This window comes from Atractosteus spatula, chromosome 1 (assembly GCF_055471065.1).
Source record: "Atractosteus spatula isolate fAtrSpa1 chromosome 1, fAtrSpa1.hap1, whole genome shotgun sequence".
Taxonomy (NCBI): Eukaryota; Metazoa; Chordata; class Actinopteri; order Semionotiformes; family Lepisosteidae; genus Atractosteus; species Atractosteus spatula.
Window position 1 is genome coordinate 25909331 of NC_142706.1, and position 18115 is coordinate 25927445.

Sequence of the window (18115 nt, forward strand, 5' to 3'; positions counted from 1 at the left end):
CTACAGTATCACTTTATTTTTTATCAAACATTTCTTTGAAAAAATGAAACGTTTCCCTTGGTCAGAGATTAAATAAAACCTCACTCGCACCAAACAAATTTAATAACTTTTTATTTATTTTTAATAACAATGAATAGTCACCTATGCGTTACAAAATAAACATTTATATTGATTTGAATCGCGTTTTGATTTAAATCATAAACGCGTGTTTAAATATATGTGTTTAAAGGCGATATACTGTATAAAAGTGCTGATTCTTATGGAGTGTGTTCCGCCGGGGATTCAAAAAATTTATTTTTTTTAATCGCGTATCTAAGGAAAATTGCAGTATAACTTTGTTAATGCACAAACAGTGGCATGTTACATTATAATTTGGGTGTCTCCCCTTGCCAGAAAGCTCTAAATTGCATTTTGAGTGCGGTTTTTGACTTTTTCTAAATTGCAACCCATAAATAAAGCTGATAAAGCTTAGACTAACTGTATTCTAAACTGTATTACAACGTAAATTGCAAAAATGCACTTGGAATCTGTCCAAGCCCTCCTACGAAAATTATTCAAACTGCGACACTGATCATTCATCTCTAAATAAACTTTATTTTATATAGCATTTTAGGCTAATATGTAATTAGATTGCTCATAAACCTAATCGCTTTTTCTACATAAACACAGCGTGATTGCTCTCTGAAAATGCTTTTCCTTTATATTTAGGCTCAGATTTCAACTATAGATCGCATTATTATAAACTTTCTTGGAAAAATGTATTTTATGTAAACCATGTTTGCTATTAATTCATTTAGGGCTAAAATACGTTCATTGTCTTCCAATCGAGTCGAGTTGACACAGTCCAGCTTGCCACTGTACTGTTGGCAAGTACAGTTGGCAAGACTGTTACACCAACGCATTAGCATGTTAAAGCGACTTAATTGAGGTGCCCAGCTACCAGTTAACACTGTACTTCTTACTTTAAAAATACTTGTGAAACCGGTTTAATTCGTCACAGCCAGCACTCCTGCAGAGAGGGGGTTGTACTCGTAAAGTAGAAGCAGGCGAGATTTCCAGCGAAAGACACCTCCCCCCCTCAAAAACCCAGTAAGCAGCAAGGCTTTATGTTGAAAATTGAGGTGCATTTTGTTTATGATAAAGAGAAGAAACTGAGGTGGGAGGAGGGTTTGGTTTTGCATAAGGGGCGGGATTATGATAATTGGAGGAATTTGCGAGAGTATAATGGTTTGATATATTTGATTTTGTATTGTGGTCGTTATCTATGTTTTTGGTTGGTATTATGTTTATATGGTTGTTTTTGTTGGTTGGTTGTTATTATGGTTATTAATAATACGATCTATAGTTGAAATCTGAGCCTAAATAAAAAGAAAAAGCAAGTGATTAGGTTTATGAGCAATCTAATTACTTATTCGTTTAAAACGCTATATAAAATAAAGTTTATTATTAATTTGCTGGACAGAGCGGTGAACATTATTATGGACAAAGACAAAGATAACGATCCTGATCAGTTTAGAAATCTGTGTACGCTGTAAGGTTTTTACTTCTTAAACTTTTAAAATACACGTTTCGAATAGAAAGAAATCATCTTCCTGGTACAGTATGTACAGCAAACCAGCACGTCTTTTTTCTCCAATCAGAGGGGTTAGACGCTTGGTTAAAAGCAAAGGAGATTGTCTGTTATAGTGGACATAAAAACAAGAGTTCGCTGGCATTATATCCTAGAAGACACAGACCGGCGCCAGACCGGGAGAATGCCCGCAGCGTAAAAGAAAATGCCTGATGAACTAGGAATTGGACAGTTTCCAAGTGCTTGTACAATCGATGGAAATGTTCAAAGAAATGTGCAAAAGAAATAAACAAAATAATAATTTATTTCTTTATCATATTGGCTAGCTAATGTCCTCTCTTTGCTAGTTAGTGGCTGTGTTTCTGCGTTGGGTAGCAACGGGTGACTGTTCTCAGGCGGAAGATGTAAACAGCTTAATTTTCATGTTAAATAATTTTTTAAAATTAAAATTCATTCTATACAGCAATCGCATATTTGGGTACCGTTTCATAAAACTTTCATGCTTAAAATGTTTAGGGAGAAATGGAAGACTGGTGTGTATTTTTTCTTTAAACTATCAAGACCAGCCATACACAGTACAGTTTTCGTACATACAGTAATGTTTATGTTCCTAAATTAATATCGTTTATGACCTTCAGATGCGTTATGCTCCTCTTCTTTTTATGCTCAGCTACTAAAATTTCCCTTTAGTGGTAAAATTCAATATCTACAATGGGCACAGCAAAGACATTTACTGTAAGTCTTTCTACGACAGACCAACGGACCACGAGTGCCCCTGTCGGTCAACCAATCACGTACTGTGGTGCCGCGCGTCATCTTGCGTCACAATGCGCGACTCCACCTGCGGTATGTGTCTGTAACGCGCACTTTGAATGGCTGCATCTGTATCTGCAAAAAAGCACTGCATATATTGACATTTTTGATATTTCTAAATATCATAACACATTTGAAGCTACGTGATTTATTGATAACAACGAATATTTTAAAACTGCTTGTATTTTAAAATTGTATTTTGTTCGGGGTGATTTGTCACTCACTGTTTTCACAACCTTCAATTTATAGAAGTGTGCTCTGTTTTATTAACAGGCATTCCGACTCAAACCTGTGTTGTACAATGATATAGACGTGGGTAATGTCATCCGCATTAAACAATGCGCTTATCGCACAAATCCTGCTAAACTAGAAATTAGAAGAGTATTATTGGACAATGTTCTTAGGCTCTGGTGGAATTTCTCTGTAAACTGAAGAGTTATGGAGGAGATACGTTGTGTATCGCCTCTTTTTACATTTTTTAAAACATTCCAATGTTAATGCAACACAGAAGAAATTATTAACCTTTTAAATCTGAAGCTGTTAACTTTACCTCACACCTGCATGTCAAGATTTCGAAATAAAAAAACATCAAACCTTTGATTGGATGAGAATGTCATGATTGTTTTGCAAGGATGTGAAACATGACAATTTGTTACAGTTGCCATCAGGACAAAAAAAGTGTATTTTTTATTTATTTCTGGCTGCTGCAGTGGCTTGCAATCGCTGGATAGTTAACACTTCCCGATTGCTTTGTCAGTCTGTCCGTGGGGGGAAGGGTGTAGCTCTCCTTGACAGCTGACACTCCTCCATACTCCATATGTGAAAAATTAATAAAAACACCAGTGTAAACATCATATTTACAATTTGTTTAAAATACAAATGGTTGTAAAGTTCTCTAAAGCTTTCTCAGTCAAGAATGACAATTCACGTAGGGAGCTGTGTAAGCATGCGTAGGCAGCAAAAGATCAGCTAAAGAAGGAAGAAAACGCTTTCAGAAAAAAACAATGTTTCAGGTGTGAAAAATAAAAACGCCCTTTCAATTGCACCCTAAACCTTTCCCCACACACCCTGCCCCTGCTGCAATTGGAATATACACAAACAAAGCACTGAAAGCTTTACAGTAGATGATCAGGTGTTTCGCAGACGTAATTCTGGCTTTATGAACTCACACCTGGTATTCGATTAATTCAAAATAAGTTTTTTTTTTAATTGCACCAGGTACTAGATCTTGTTTATATTACTGTTATATCACTGGGCAGTGGTGGACGGTTAGTGGATAGTGCACTATTTTGTCAGCAACCTGCTAATCTGCTTAACACCTGTAGAAAATATGATTTTATTTCCGTATGGAATGCGTGTTGCGTTTACAAAATTAAAGTGTTTCAAATGTTTAATTAATAAGTAAAATTACAGCTTACTCAAATACTCAGAGACAACGTGCATAAAAAGTGTTTTTAACTGATTTATATATTTGTATATACTCAGTGACAACAGAGCATGCTACTGAAAATGTATCCCATCCTCCCGAGCACAACTGTCTATTTTACATTACAAACTGTGGGGTGTAACACTCTTCTATAAATTGAAGGTTGTGAAAACAGGGAGTGACAAATCACAAAATACAATTTAAAAATACAAGCAGTTTGAAATTATTTGTTGTTAATAATAAATCACTTAGCTTCAAACATTTTGTGATATTTAGAAATATCAAGTGTCAATAGATTGTCCATAATATTTGCTATTTTAGTTTTTCAAATAAATGTTTACTTGTTAAAAGAAAACTCATGGCCAGAGCTGGGTTCAAAGCCCCGACTTCCAGCATGCAAGTCACACGCCTAACCCATTACACCAACGCCCCGCTTAACAACTTTAGTTGTAGCTGAAAAGGGCAGGCAAAAAGATTCCAAGCAATTGCGGGTGAAATAGTCAAATTGATGCAGATGTTTACAAAGAAAGTGTATTACTGTGATAATTTGAGCTAAATGCATATAATTTTATTGTTATTAATTTCTTTAGATACGCAATTCCATATTATATTCCCTATTAATCAAATTCTAAAAAGTATGCATTTCTTTTACTGCGATAACGAGCTCAAGTATTTATAGAAAAGGTTAAAAGATGATAACTTTTTGTGAAGTATTTAAACTTAATATAGTCAGAAGGAGCATGTAAAAACTTTTCCAAAATAACCACAGAATGTAACTGAATGATAGACTTTGATGCTTAAAATGTTTAGGAAGAAAGTGGAATGCTGGTGTGTATTTTTTATTTAAACTACCAATACCAGCCATATACAGTTTGTATAATATGTTTATGTTCCTAAATTAATATCGTTTATGACCTTCAGACTCGTTATGTTCCTCTTCTTTTTATGCTCAGCTACTAAAATTTCCCTTTAGTTGTAAAATTCCATATTAATATTCAATATTAAGCAGATTAAACATGCACAGTAAAGAGATTAATTTAAGCTATCGTTTCACTTATAACCAATGCACCATGAGTGCAACCTGTCAGTCATTTTGGCCAGCCAATCACATACTGCGGTACAACGTGGTGAACTGTAGATAATTTCTCATATTACGGGGTTGTACTATGCATTTTGAATGGCTGCATCGGTATGTGGTACAGTACTGAATTGCCTTTAACCAAAGTATAAAGAATGTTGGGTCACTGTTGGACAAGGGCAACACACTCGAGATCAAAATACTGACATTGCCAGCTGGTCTTGTCCAGATTGACTGTCAGCGCTCAGGTCTGACAGTGCTGCTCCAGCAGTGCCAGGTTCTGCCGCAGCCTCTGTTCTGTGGGCAAAAGCAGGACCAGGTCGTCTGCAAAGAGCAGGAACTCGATTTCTGTAATTAATGCAGATCAGTAAATCAAGGGACAAAACAGTTATTGAGCCCGGCTCCTCAATGGGCTTTGATGTGCTAATGCGTTGGTTTAACAGTCCGGGTGTGGCAATGTTTTTTATTATTGTTATAGAGAAACATGATCAGATTTTCCCCGGTTCAGAAAAAAAGATTTAAAGTATACTAGTTTGTCACTCTTCTCATCCCCTCTTTGCTAAATGGCTTTTGAATAGAGTCACATGAAGAGAGAGGTGAAACAGCCCTACACAGCCCTGTCGCAGTACACGAATATAATTATATCTTATTAATTTCTTTAGATACGCGATTCTTTTAACACAGTCTTTGCTGTGCTCTAGAGGATCCTTGTGATATTTCAAGCTCTGGTTGAATGATAAGTGTCGCAGTTTAAATAATTTTCGTAGTTAGAAATTATGGAAAGCTCTGTTAAAAGCAAGGGAGTTTTTATGTCCGTTGCAGTTTTTTTGCAACATGAATATAATTATATCGTTATTAATTTCTTTAGATACGCGATTCCATATTATATTCCCTTTTAATCAAATTCTAAAAGTATGCTTGTTGACTCCGGTATCACGTTAGTTAAAGACTTCGATGCTTAAAATGTTTAGGGAGAAATGGAATACTGGTGTGTATGTTTTCTTTAAAGTACCGAAACCAACCATATACTGTATGTTTAAGTTCCAAAATTAATATCGTTTATGGCCTTCACACGCGTTGCAGTATGCTCTTATTCTTTTTATGCTCAGGCACTAAGATTTCCCTTCAGTGGTAAAATTCCATATAAATATTCAATACTTAAACGGGCACAGTTAAGACATTAAATATACATATACATACTGTATACAGTACAGTTTGCATACGGTAATATGTTTATGTTCCTAAATCAATCTTTTTTATGAGCATGTAAAAGGCATGGTGAATCGATTCTCAAAAATTACTGTACTTTGCATGATTGGAAACAAATGCGTGATTGCGAAATGCTGTGGTGTTACTTTTACAAAGACGGTCAATGAAAAAAAGAATGTGGACCAGGGCAATACTTTGAGTTTACACTTACAGCTTGTCCAAGGTCATTCATTATTAATACTATTAGTAATATCTTCGTTAAAGACTTTGATGGCGACAGCTCAAACATGAGAGGTTGAGCTTAATTAGCTCCACCTTGCGGAAATTCCGGATACTATTATTTTGCTTGCGGTATTATAGGAGAATTTACGGTAACTAGCGGTATTTACCGGTAACTCGCGGTAGACTGCGTACAGCGCACCGGAAAATAATGCGGTATCGCCCGCGCATTTTGAATGGCTGCATCTGTATTTACTCAAGTCACTATATTTTCTTTAGCTCTTCAAATATCTGTCATTCTTAAGTCAACAGGCACAGAAGAATTCTGCTTAGTTACTCTTTGTCAACCAGAGGCACTCTCTTCATCCAGGCATTGGATGTAGACGGGTTGTTAGCCATGGGGGATTGCAGAGAAGGTGGTTTTGTAGATAGTTCCCACGAGCCTGCTGTATGTTATATCCACAGGGATATTGTTGAAATGCTGCACTCAAGGGTTTCACTGTACTTGTTCCAGTCTACTCTTCTTAGGTTCCACCTAATCTTTTCTGGTCTGTTGACTATTGAGAATATGAAGCCCTGAGTGGCTGAGTATAGAGGAGTGCTGGCTGTGTGGAAAATTGTCGTGACGAGGCTCTGTGTAGGGAAGGATGTTCTATCTAGGGAACTTACCCAATACAGGTCAGCCAGATGGAACGGGAAAAAACCTGAATGGGGTCATTGTTTGGGTTCATGAATAAGTGCCAGCCCAGTCTACGGGTACCTCACTGTTACCTTACTGGGTATACCCAGACTGTTAAAGTCTGCCACTTAGATGGGTGAGGGAGGGAAGGCAGCATTTGTGGTTCCCAGCTGTTACTGGGATTTTCATGTGTAAATCATCAAGCACTATGATGTCAGAATATGTGGTTGTTGCCATATGGTTTGCTTGGGCAATGTTGGTTCAGACATAAGTGGCAAACCCATGTTTTGTATGTGGGTGATAGCATAGGTACATTTAATGGAGTATCAATCTGGTTCTTTTGATCCAATGCGGGTGATTCAATGTTGTGAAGGAGTTACATTGAAGAGTTGGTAATGTGCAGTATTTGTATGTCCAACTTCAGATGGACGGTGATAAAATTTTTAGTTAGTATTTACTCTGGGTGGCACAGTGAAGCAGTTGTTATCTTTGTTGCCTGGCAATGCTTGGGACCTGGGTTTAATTCCTAGGGTGCTATCTGAATGAAATTTGTATGTTATTCCAGTGTTTGTGTGGGTTTCTTCCCACAGTCCAAAGATACTGGTAGGTTAATTGGCTTCTGGGAAAGTTGGCTTTGGTCAGTGTGTCCGTGCTTGTGTCTGTGTGTGTGCTCTGTGATGGCCTGGCGTCCCGTCCAGGATGTATTTTGCCTTGCCAGGATAGGCTTTGGCTCTCCTGCAATCCTGTATTGGATGACGTTGAATTCTTTCTCTGCACAACATGTTCAGCAAAACACCAGCTGCAACATTAAATGTATATGCTGTTGATAAGAGTAGAGGCCTGCAGACAAGAACGTTTGTTTTAAGAATCCCTAGAAAATGTTTAGTGTAGAAGGCCAATTGCAATTACCTTCTTTCAGAAAACACTGATCTAGCTCAGTTACGTCGACATCTTATGTTTGAGGTAGAAGTTTGCTTAACCAACAGAAATTAATTATGATTGAAGTTGTTCTTTTTGACACTTAAGCTCTTTGTCTTCCTTATCAATTAAGTGTATAAAAGGTCAGCTGTAACTTTCTTTTGTTAGAACCATCCTCCTAATTGCAGGGAAGGTGCTTCTGTTAGGCCGAATACACAATAAACTCTTCTGCTCAACAAAAAGGTCTCCAGTATTTACTCTACAAAGTAAAAAATTTGAAAATGGATGGACAATAACAAATAAAAATTTTGTTAATATTTAATCAATTATCAACCAAGAATTATTATGTTGGTAACATTAAATATTTTAAAGCTGTATATTTGTGATTCAGACTCAGTTGTGCCCTAGGCTGAGATAATTGCTACTTTGCAGCTTACACTGTTGCCAGCACTCTGAAGATAATTTCAGAATTAAATCTCTCTTAGTTATTGTTTTTACAGTGCATTCCTTGTACAAAACAAATGGGTTGATGGCTGCCAGTTCTAAGTTGTTGTGAGATTCAACAACTAGCCACCAGTTAGATTCAGCTTTCACTGAGTGCTAATGCGCCATCTGGTCTGTCAAATCCTCTCTATGGTTTGCCTGGTTGTAGAAAAGCACAGTCTATTCTTTTTCTTCTCAGTAGTGTAAGAACCAACTAATGTAAAGATTGCTGAGAATTCTTACTTGTACATTCCTTCTTAGCCTGCACTTGCATATAGTCACTGTACCATAGTCACTCTTTCAAAATGTCAGTGGTACGTACACCTGAGGAGGCTCTTTTCATGAGTTATTGACCTGTCCCACTAGGATTTTTTTCTGCAATTCTATTGATAGTTCTGGAGAAGTAATAATAATACCTCTAGTTGCGTTCCTGACTAAATTGTAAACATTACTTGTTGATGTTCTATCATGTTCTGAGCTATTTGATTATCTACTACTTTGTAACTGTAGATTCTAAAATCAACAGACAAGCAAATGCCAATCTACATGGTAATTGATCAAGTTTAAGATAGACTGTATTAGCATTCACTCAAATCAGTTGAGTTTGGCTTTGAGATGCAAATAGATATAATATAAGCACAGAGGTCTAACATCCATACCACTCAGAAAAAAAAACAAGTATTCAAACTCTAATATAATGCCTACAAAGGCTCAAAAAGAAAAGATAAGCTGCCTTCTAAACCAACCAAAATACCACCTGCAGTTAAATCTCTATATACCTGGATGCTCCCAAATGAATGGGAATCTATATCCCTTTTTTAAAAATGCACCAACATACCAAGAGAGGCCATTTTTAACCAAGGAAATCTTTATATTAGAACTTAATTAGCTAATGCAAACAAAGGTAAACTTTACAATTGCTTTGATTACTGAATTACTGATTCTAGATATCCTACATCTCAGCCAAAGATCCATTTGCTTTAAAGCTGGACATGTTTACACTAGCCAGGTGTTACTTATTGTATCCAAATTATTAGAGACACTTTAGTAGTCACCTACAGCTGTAACAATACCTTGCCAAAGTATTTAGACCCTTTCTATGGAATCCCATTTTGTGAAACTGCAAAATGATGCATACACATTTTTATAGTTCATATTTAATCTAATACTGAATCCTTACACCGAAGACTTCTAAAGGCAAGATAAGTTACAATAAATATCAGCAAAACTAAGGAGAAAAAAAAAAGTGTTGTTTGCATACGTAAGTCTTTTCGAGTACGTTTTTACCAACTCATCAAATCAGCTTGGTGCAGTTTTTGTTCATTCCTTTTGACAGAACTTTCAAGTTGCTTGGACTGCAGTTTTCAAATCTGCAGGTTCTCAAATGTTTTAAATCAGCACTTTTGACTGAGCCACTCAGGACTTTCACTTTCTTATTTTTTTTCCAGAGTAGCTTTGTACTTGTGCTTTGAATCATTGTCTCACTGAAAGGTGATTTTTTTGTCCCAATTTTAGGGCATAAGCAGGTTTTCCTCCTCTAAGTTGCCATTATTTTGCTTAATCTGCATTTTAATCAGGTTTTACATGCTTCTGCATCCCTGCTGATGACAAGCTGAACAATAACATAATGTTGACATCACCATACGTGACAGTAGAGCTGGTGTTCCTTGATGGTATAGGACACAGGACACTGTTGGTTTTGCATCATATGTATCATTTTGCATTTAAGACCAAAAAGTTTCAACTTTGACTTGTCTGTCAGCAAAATGTTTGTTTCATCAAAATGCCAATGATGCACTGAAGGCATTGTGCCACCTGGCCACTTGACAGCTTAAGCTGTAGCTGTAAAGGACAGGCAAAATGTTTCCAAGTAATCACGAGTGAATGAGTCAAGTTAATGCAGATGTTTACAAAGAAAGTGGACTACGGTAATACAGTTCTTAGAGCTACAGTATATACTGTAAATATATTTAGATCCTTAAATTAATATTGTTATTAATCTCTTTAGATACGTGATTTAATATTATATTCCCTATTAAGTGGATGATAAAATGTTCACGGTTTTTACTACAATAACGAACGCAAGTATTCATAGAAAAGGTTCAAATATATCTCTTATTAAGTATATGAACTTAATATAATCAAAATGAGCACGTCAAAACGTTTCCAAAATAACCACAGTAAGTGACAGAGTGAAAGACTTTGATGCATAAAATGTTTATGAAGAAAGTGGAATACTGTTGTGCATTTTTTATTTAAACTACCGCTACTCGCCTTGATGTTCAGAAACGTTATGCTCCTCTTATTTTATGCTCCGTGACAAATTTAGAACTTTCCCTTTAGTTGTAAATCTTCAAATTAATATACTTTATTAAACGGATTTAAACATACACAGTAAAGAGATTAAAGGCAGCAATTATTTCAACTAATGCACCACTAGTGCCACATTTTGGCCAGCCAATCACGTACTGCAGTAGTCCGTGCGTGGAAATCCGCAGTACAGGGTTTTACCTCGCATTTGAAATGGCTGCATCTGTATATATTCTTTTAATTCTTAACTTTTAAATGTTAACAATGGTAATATAGGTTTAAGAGTTCAGTAACATAGGATAAATGACCCCACCCTTAGTAGTGGTCTTCCAACATGAACCTTACTTCTAGAGCAATTTGAATCTATGTCATATCTTCAATTGAGTGTGACTAGGACAGTCAAAGGTGCAGCACATGAGTGGCTTTGTTCTGCCAAAGTTTGGAATACTTGCGGCAATTTAATACTGAGTTTCCTCTGCTTGTCATGTAGCACTGATGTCTGTGACTTGCCAGTTATCAATAAGGTTATTATGCTGTGAGAGCTCCTCAAATTGATTCTAACTGTCTTGTAAACACCATTGGATTGACATATATCTTTACAAATACCAGATAACTCACATTTGGTACAAAGTGCACATTTCTAATGTGTTCCTGCACAGTTCTTATTGCTTTATGCTTGTCTAAGCATTACAATGGTAAAACTGACTTGATTCAAAACTGGGGATTTCAAATTGCTAGGTAGAAACATTTTTTTTTTCTTTATAATGCCATGTTATATAGAAAACCTTGGGAGTAGCATTTTATCAGGAATACAGATGTTGTTTATCCACACCAATAAGTCATGAATAACAAACAAGCCCATAATGCTTCTGATCGTGAGCTACAGAGAATATTATGCCCATTAAGATCAGTCATCTTTTCATTATATAACTTACTAATGACTAATGACTAATCAATCTGTTGTGTAGTGTGCTATTGCCTTCTGTCCTCATCAGGGCTTTTTTGCATTGTACAGATGTTTGAAATAAATCAATATTTCTAAAATAATATGTATATAGGCAGAAATAAAAAAATGATGTTTTTGTCATTAAAATTTAGTATCCAGGAGTAACATACTACCACAGTTCTAAATGTATATCATAATATTTTAAAGAAGCCACTGTAAGCCAGACCTTACACTGTGAAATATCTCCTCTTTCTGTTTTTTTGCTCTCTAGAATTCCACAAGTCCTCCCTTGAAGCTGTCAAATGTGGAAAGAATCACAAATATTCAAATCCTTGTCCTGTTTGGTTGTTTGCTCGCCATATCCCTCATCTGCTCAATTGGACAAAGTATCTGGAAGGCAAAACATGACAATGCCACCTGGTACATGGATTTAAACTGTAAGAGCAAACCGTTAGCCACAATAAATATTCTTTGTTGTTATTTTTATTATTATTATAAAAACCAGTTCATTGAGGAGGGATCAATTGATGTACTGAATGATAAATATCTCAGTAAACATAAAGCAGTGAATTGATTTAATACTGCAAAGTTTTATAACTTTTCTATTTGTCCCAACTGTATGTTTTTCTATTTTATTTCTTTGTTGTCATTATTTTTTTTTATCTTAGCAGGACCTGATTAAAGTCTGTATATTTATCTTTGTAAATATATTTAGAGACTTTAGGTGAAGCAGATTTATATTTTCTCACACTTTTACAAACCTAAGTATCTATTAGTAATATATATAGATTTTCTTTCTTAAATACTCTTTAGCATTTAGTATTCAGCAATTGTGTACTGTACTGTATATGAAAAGCAGCCTGTAAGTAACAACTTGCCAGTCAATTGGACAAAAATGTGATGTGGGTGATGTCATATGAATTACATGCCACAAAATCATAGTTTGCATGTAGTATTTATTATTGTTTAAAAAGTTAACATCCAAATGAAAAGTAAAAAAAAATGTGTTTGTTCTGGTACATATTTTACCATACCTTTAGAACATCACTAAATACGTGACAAGTACACAGTAAGGAAATGATAATATCAAATCTGAACAATTTTTTTAATGCTTACATTATTTCCCTCTGAACCACATTATCTAATTTTAAATAGAAAATAGCTGGGGATGGTAATGTATAAATTATAGTCTTAAATACATTTTTTAGATTTATTATGTACCATAATGGGTGGAAATTGATTCTTTGAGACATTTACTTTTAGTAAAAGATGCAAAGAAACTAAATAATATTGATAATTTTCTAAAATACTGCAAATAAGACAGCTGCTACTGTCCCACTTAAATCTGTAGGAGGGATCATTGAATTTCTGCCACAAAGCCTTATACTAAATTATTTGGTCCACAAAATAACAGAATTTTGGACTGAATGTACTTTTTGAACACTAAAATTAAATCTGACTTTGTATATCACTGCCAAAATTAACCAAACGTAGAATTTTAGGTAGCTTAATTTTGTAAAAAATAAGTACTTTTCTTCTTACTAAGAAAAAGTTGATTTTACAATAATATCATGAAATCCAAAGTGTTATTAGACAGCTTTCTGTCTTTCTGTTACACTTTTTACCAGTTGGTAATTTCACATGTTTAAGTTATAAAATTGAAAAACATTGCCAATTTCAAATTAGAGAAAAGGTTTATTCCATAACCACCCTCATCCTGAAACAGCATATCTCTGTACAGGCATATTGGGTAAGTGGCTAAGAATCTAAAAAATCTGCTCACTGTTGATTTATGGAATCTTATAATTTGTCTGTAGCTATTTTCCTTCTTAATATAAGAAGCCTCTCTCTCTATGCATTAAACTGTGGAGATAAAAGCATACATTTAATTATTACATTTGTTAATCTGCAAAGATCTATTACAACAAAGTCATTTCTGTCAGCTGTACTTCTCAAAAGTTCAGCCAAATAACAGAAATTATGTGTATTTAAAATGTATACCCAGTGGGAAGTCAAATGTTACTATAAAAATATTTCTTTCTGTTATATTTTGAATTTGGTTGCTGTTTATTCCATTGTGAAATTTGAAACAACTCTTTAAATACATTAATTAATAATCATTAAAAACATGGTTCCAACTGTTCATGAATCTGAATCTTTGAATCCTTTTCAGAGTTGCAAGCCCATTCATAGTAAATGTAATTAATGTAACAAAAGATGTGTCATGGAGGAAACTGCTATAATAGGTGATTTTGTAGAATCTTGGTTGTGCCATTTTTTGTTATACTTTATTTACAGATGGAGGTGCTTCCAACTTCGGATTAAATTTCCTGACTTTCATCATTCTCTTCAATAACCTCATTCCCATCAGTCTCTTGGTTACCCTGGAGGTCATTAAATTTGTCCAAGCATACTTCATAAATTGGGTGAGTCAGAGGTTCTGTGTTGGTATACACTATTGGTAGTCTGTTTTTTTGTGATTAATTATTTCTATGAAAGCATAGAAATGTAACTCAAACAATTTTCTAAAGACTTAAATAGACTCATAAATGTTCATTTAGGTTACATTTGTGGAGTAGAATGTACTTAAAATTGAGAAAAAGAAAACCTTTACAGCAAGAATAATTGCAATATGTTGAACGTGGCACTAAATATGTTCAAGCTTATCTTAACATTACAGGAAAAGATTTCCCTGTTCATATACTGACTCCCCCTTACAGTTTAGATTTGTGCATATACTTGTGAATCTATTAGAATTGCAAATCTACCATCCATTAGGAGGGACAGGGTAAATCTTGTCTTGCTATGAAGTTGAAGTCTTATAACCTAATTTTTGGGTGAATATTTTATCATTGGTAGATGACTGATATACAGATGCAGCCATTCAAAATGTGCCATAAAACCCCGTAATATGCGAAATTATCTGCAGTTTAGCGCGTTATACTGCAGTAGTTATTGGCTGGTCAAAATGACCGACAGGCGGCACTCGTGGAACATTGATTGTTAGAGAAAGGATTGCTTCATTTTAGTTTTTACATGCTCCTTCTGACTATATTAAGTTTAAATACTTCATAAAAAGTTATGATGTTTTAACCTTTTCTATGAATACTTGCACTCGTTATTGCAGTAAAAAACACATACTTTTTAGAATTGGATTAATAGAAAATATAATATGTAATCACATATATAAATAAATTAGTAACAATAAAATTATATGCATTTAGCTCAAATTATTACAGTAGTACACTTTTTTTGTAAACATCTGCATCAATTTGACTCATTCACCCACGATTGTCTGCCCTTTTCAGTGATAGCTTAAGGTGTCAAGTGGCGCATTGGTGTAATGGCTTTGCCGTGTGACTCGCACGCTGGAGGTCGGGGGTTCGAACCCAGCTCTCACCATGAGATTTCTTTTAACAAATAAACATTTCTTTGAAAAACTAAAATAGTAAATATTGACACTATATTTAATTTGTTGGTATTTCTAAATATCACAACACATTAAAAGTTAAGTGATTTATTAATGACAACTAATAATTTTAAACTGCTTGCATTTTAAAATTGTATTTTGTTCGGGAGGTAATTTGTCACTGTTTTCACAAACTTCAATTTATTAAACATCTATTTTTGAGACAGGTTGTTCCAGACCTGTTTAATTTCTGAAACTTCTTCTGTATTCCATGTTTTAATCTTTTATATGAATACTTGCGCTTGTTATCGCAGTAAAAAACCTAATACTTTTTAGAATCCGCTAAATAGGGAATATAATATGGAATCACTTATCTAAAGAAATTAATAACAATATTAATTGAAGGATCTAAATATATGTATTTATATAGCAGGTAGTATTACTGTGTAGGCATCCTCTCAGGAGGCACCAGTAAATGTAGGGGTTTTGTGCTTAACTGGGACAATTATTAAGTGTAGCAGCAAGTCACAAAATGATTCTTCTGATGGCTTTTAGAATCAACCTTGCGGGATAACTCAAACAACGCACACACACGGGTACTAATACACGAGAATACATTTATTAATACATAAAATGTGCATATAAACATAAGAGATCTTATCGTGAGCGTTAGCAGAATACAAAAGGTATATATTCAATCACGAATAGTTACAAATACCAAGAGGGACATACATTCAGTATATCATTCACTTATACCGTTTTGTAAATGAACTTGGAACTTCTACACTGGATACTCAAAAGCAAGTACATCACTCATAGGAATTAAATTGATATCAACTGTGTTGAGTAACAATTGAATTCTCGAACTGCAATGCAGAATGTTGAATACTCATCCAATCTGTGGGGATTCAGATCTCCCGCAGACACAAAGAAGCAGTGGCAGGCTTGTTGCTGTCCAATCGGCGCTCTCTGGTTCGGTGCCAGGCAGTGCTGTTGCGGCTTGCGACGTGGTGGGAGAGATTTCTGCTGCATTGCGCTGCTGATGCTCTCTGAAGACCAGCTAGTTGGTGTTGGCTGAAACACGCAAAGTTTGTGCACAGGAGAAAAGTGACTGCGGGTCCCAGCAGGTCACGCTCTTTAGGCAGGAAGAAGACAGGTTCGTTCCTGATATAGCGCTAGTTCTGAATACTGATTCAGCTGTCCACAGTTCCGACCGTAGTTCACTTGTTGATCAGGTGAGCTTTCGCGGTGGGTTCATGAGGCTTGGGCTAACCTCGGGTGGATCCTTTGGTTATGCACTGGCAACCTCCGTTCTCGACTCTTAGAACAAAGGAAAGTCCGGGCTGTGTCTGAGGATGTTCAGGAGGAGCTCTGAGTCTGAGGATGTCCAGGAGGCGCTCTGAGGGGCTCTGAGCTGCCTGTTTTACCTGGAGGCGCTACGGTCATTCATTGGTTGAAAGTTTCATGGGCATTCGAGACCCACGTGGGGTTAATCTGCCCTACCAGTTCCTGATTGGCTGATGATGAGTACAATGCACTCTGACCTTAGAGTTGTAAACAACTTGGGAAGAGACTTTCCTTGGACTTTTCCTTGCAAAGATAGGGACATGAGAATATCCGTGCGTGGTCAAAAAAATGGCATAAAAACGACAAAGTGAAAGCTGTGAAAACATTCACAATGTACTTTATACACAAAGCAAGTGTTCTCACAACTGTAGTAGGTTTCGTGAAAATGCTACAGGCGTGCCAAAATAGTTTTTGAACTTCAAGCTAACTTTACCCCAGTTTGCATTGTCAGATTGTGAATCAAAAAAGGCATTTAATTAAACACGTGTTTGCAATTTTAATCAAAATGGGGTTAGACCATTAGATATGCAATACACTTCCTCGTGATCATGTTAGAATCTTAAGCTTTAAGTTTTTTTTACTTTTTAATTATACACTTTAAACACTTTAATTTTGTAAACGCAACACACATTCCGTACAGATACAGTATAATCACATTCTCCTGTCTTCTGGTGTAAAACGAATTAGCAGGTGATTGAGATAACAGTGCATTGCCCACTGAGTGGAATGTTCTCATTTGTTCTCAAGTGTAAAAAGATTTGATAATTCTTAATAATTCTGTGTCGCATTAACTAACTCTTCAGTTTATTCCGCCAGACAGTACATGAATATAATTATATTGTTATTAATTTGTCTAGATACGCGATTCCCTATTATATTCCCTGTTAATCAAATTCTAAAAGTATCCTTTTGTTTACGCCGATAACAAGCAAATTCACAGAAAAGGTTAAAAGACTATCACTTTTCACAAAGTATATAATCTTAATATGGTCAGAAGGAGCATGTGAAAGGCATGGTGAATCGGAGATTCTCAAAACTTACTTTGTATGATTGGAAATGAATACGTGATCAGATCAACGAAATGCTGTGATGTTAATTTTTGTAAATGAAAAAATAGTCTTTTCGTTTACAAAGACTGTTACAAAGAATGTGGACCAGGGTAATACTTTGAGCTTACAGCTTGTCCAAGGTCATTCATTATTAATACTATTAGTAATATCTTCGGTAAATACATTGATGCATAAAATATTTCTGCATAATTAAAATATTTATGATAAAGGTGGTAGGTTGTGTACTTTTGTCCAACTGAGCAATCTTGCTTTTATAAAATATACCAACATTTTAATGTTTAATGATTAACATGCTGTAATACACAGTTTAAAATTAAAAGTCTAAAGAGTATACAGCTTAAATTCTTAATTGGATAAAGTCCCTCAGCAGTGACTGGGATTCGAAACCGGGTGTTTTCTGGTGACAGCTCAAATGCTGTACATGAGAGGTTAAATTTTATTAGCTCCACCTGGCAGTTTTACAAGGTGATTCTGGATACTATTAACATAATTTGCATACGGTACAGCGCGTTATGACACGTTTAATTGCGACACGCCAACGCGCTGTACTGCAGCATACCCTGCTCGTTTTGAATGGCTGCATCTGTAGCTGGATACAATTTTATCTTGTCTCAAGAAAGCAAATATTCAGATATTGA

The 18115-nt window shown here is 35.4% G+C and overlaps 1 protein-coding gene across 3 annotated transcripts in view; it reads left to right on the forward strand.

Moving 5' to 3' along the window:
• atp8a1 (ATPase phospholipid transporting 8A1) overlaps window positions 1-18115 on the forward strand; it is a 372853-nt gene that overhangs the window by 190570 nt on the left and 164168 nt on the right. For all 3 annotated transcript variants that reach the window (XM_088910036.1, XM_088910046.1, XM_088910027.1), the window contains exons 11-12: window positions 11923-12088; window positions 13950-14077. In XM_088910036.1, coding sequence (XP_088766162.1) covers window positions 11923-12088; window positions 13950-14077 — 294 coding nt within the window. The remainder of the gene's footprint in view (window positions 1-11922; window positions 12089-13949; window positions 14078-18115) is intronic.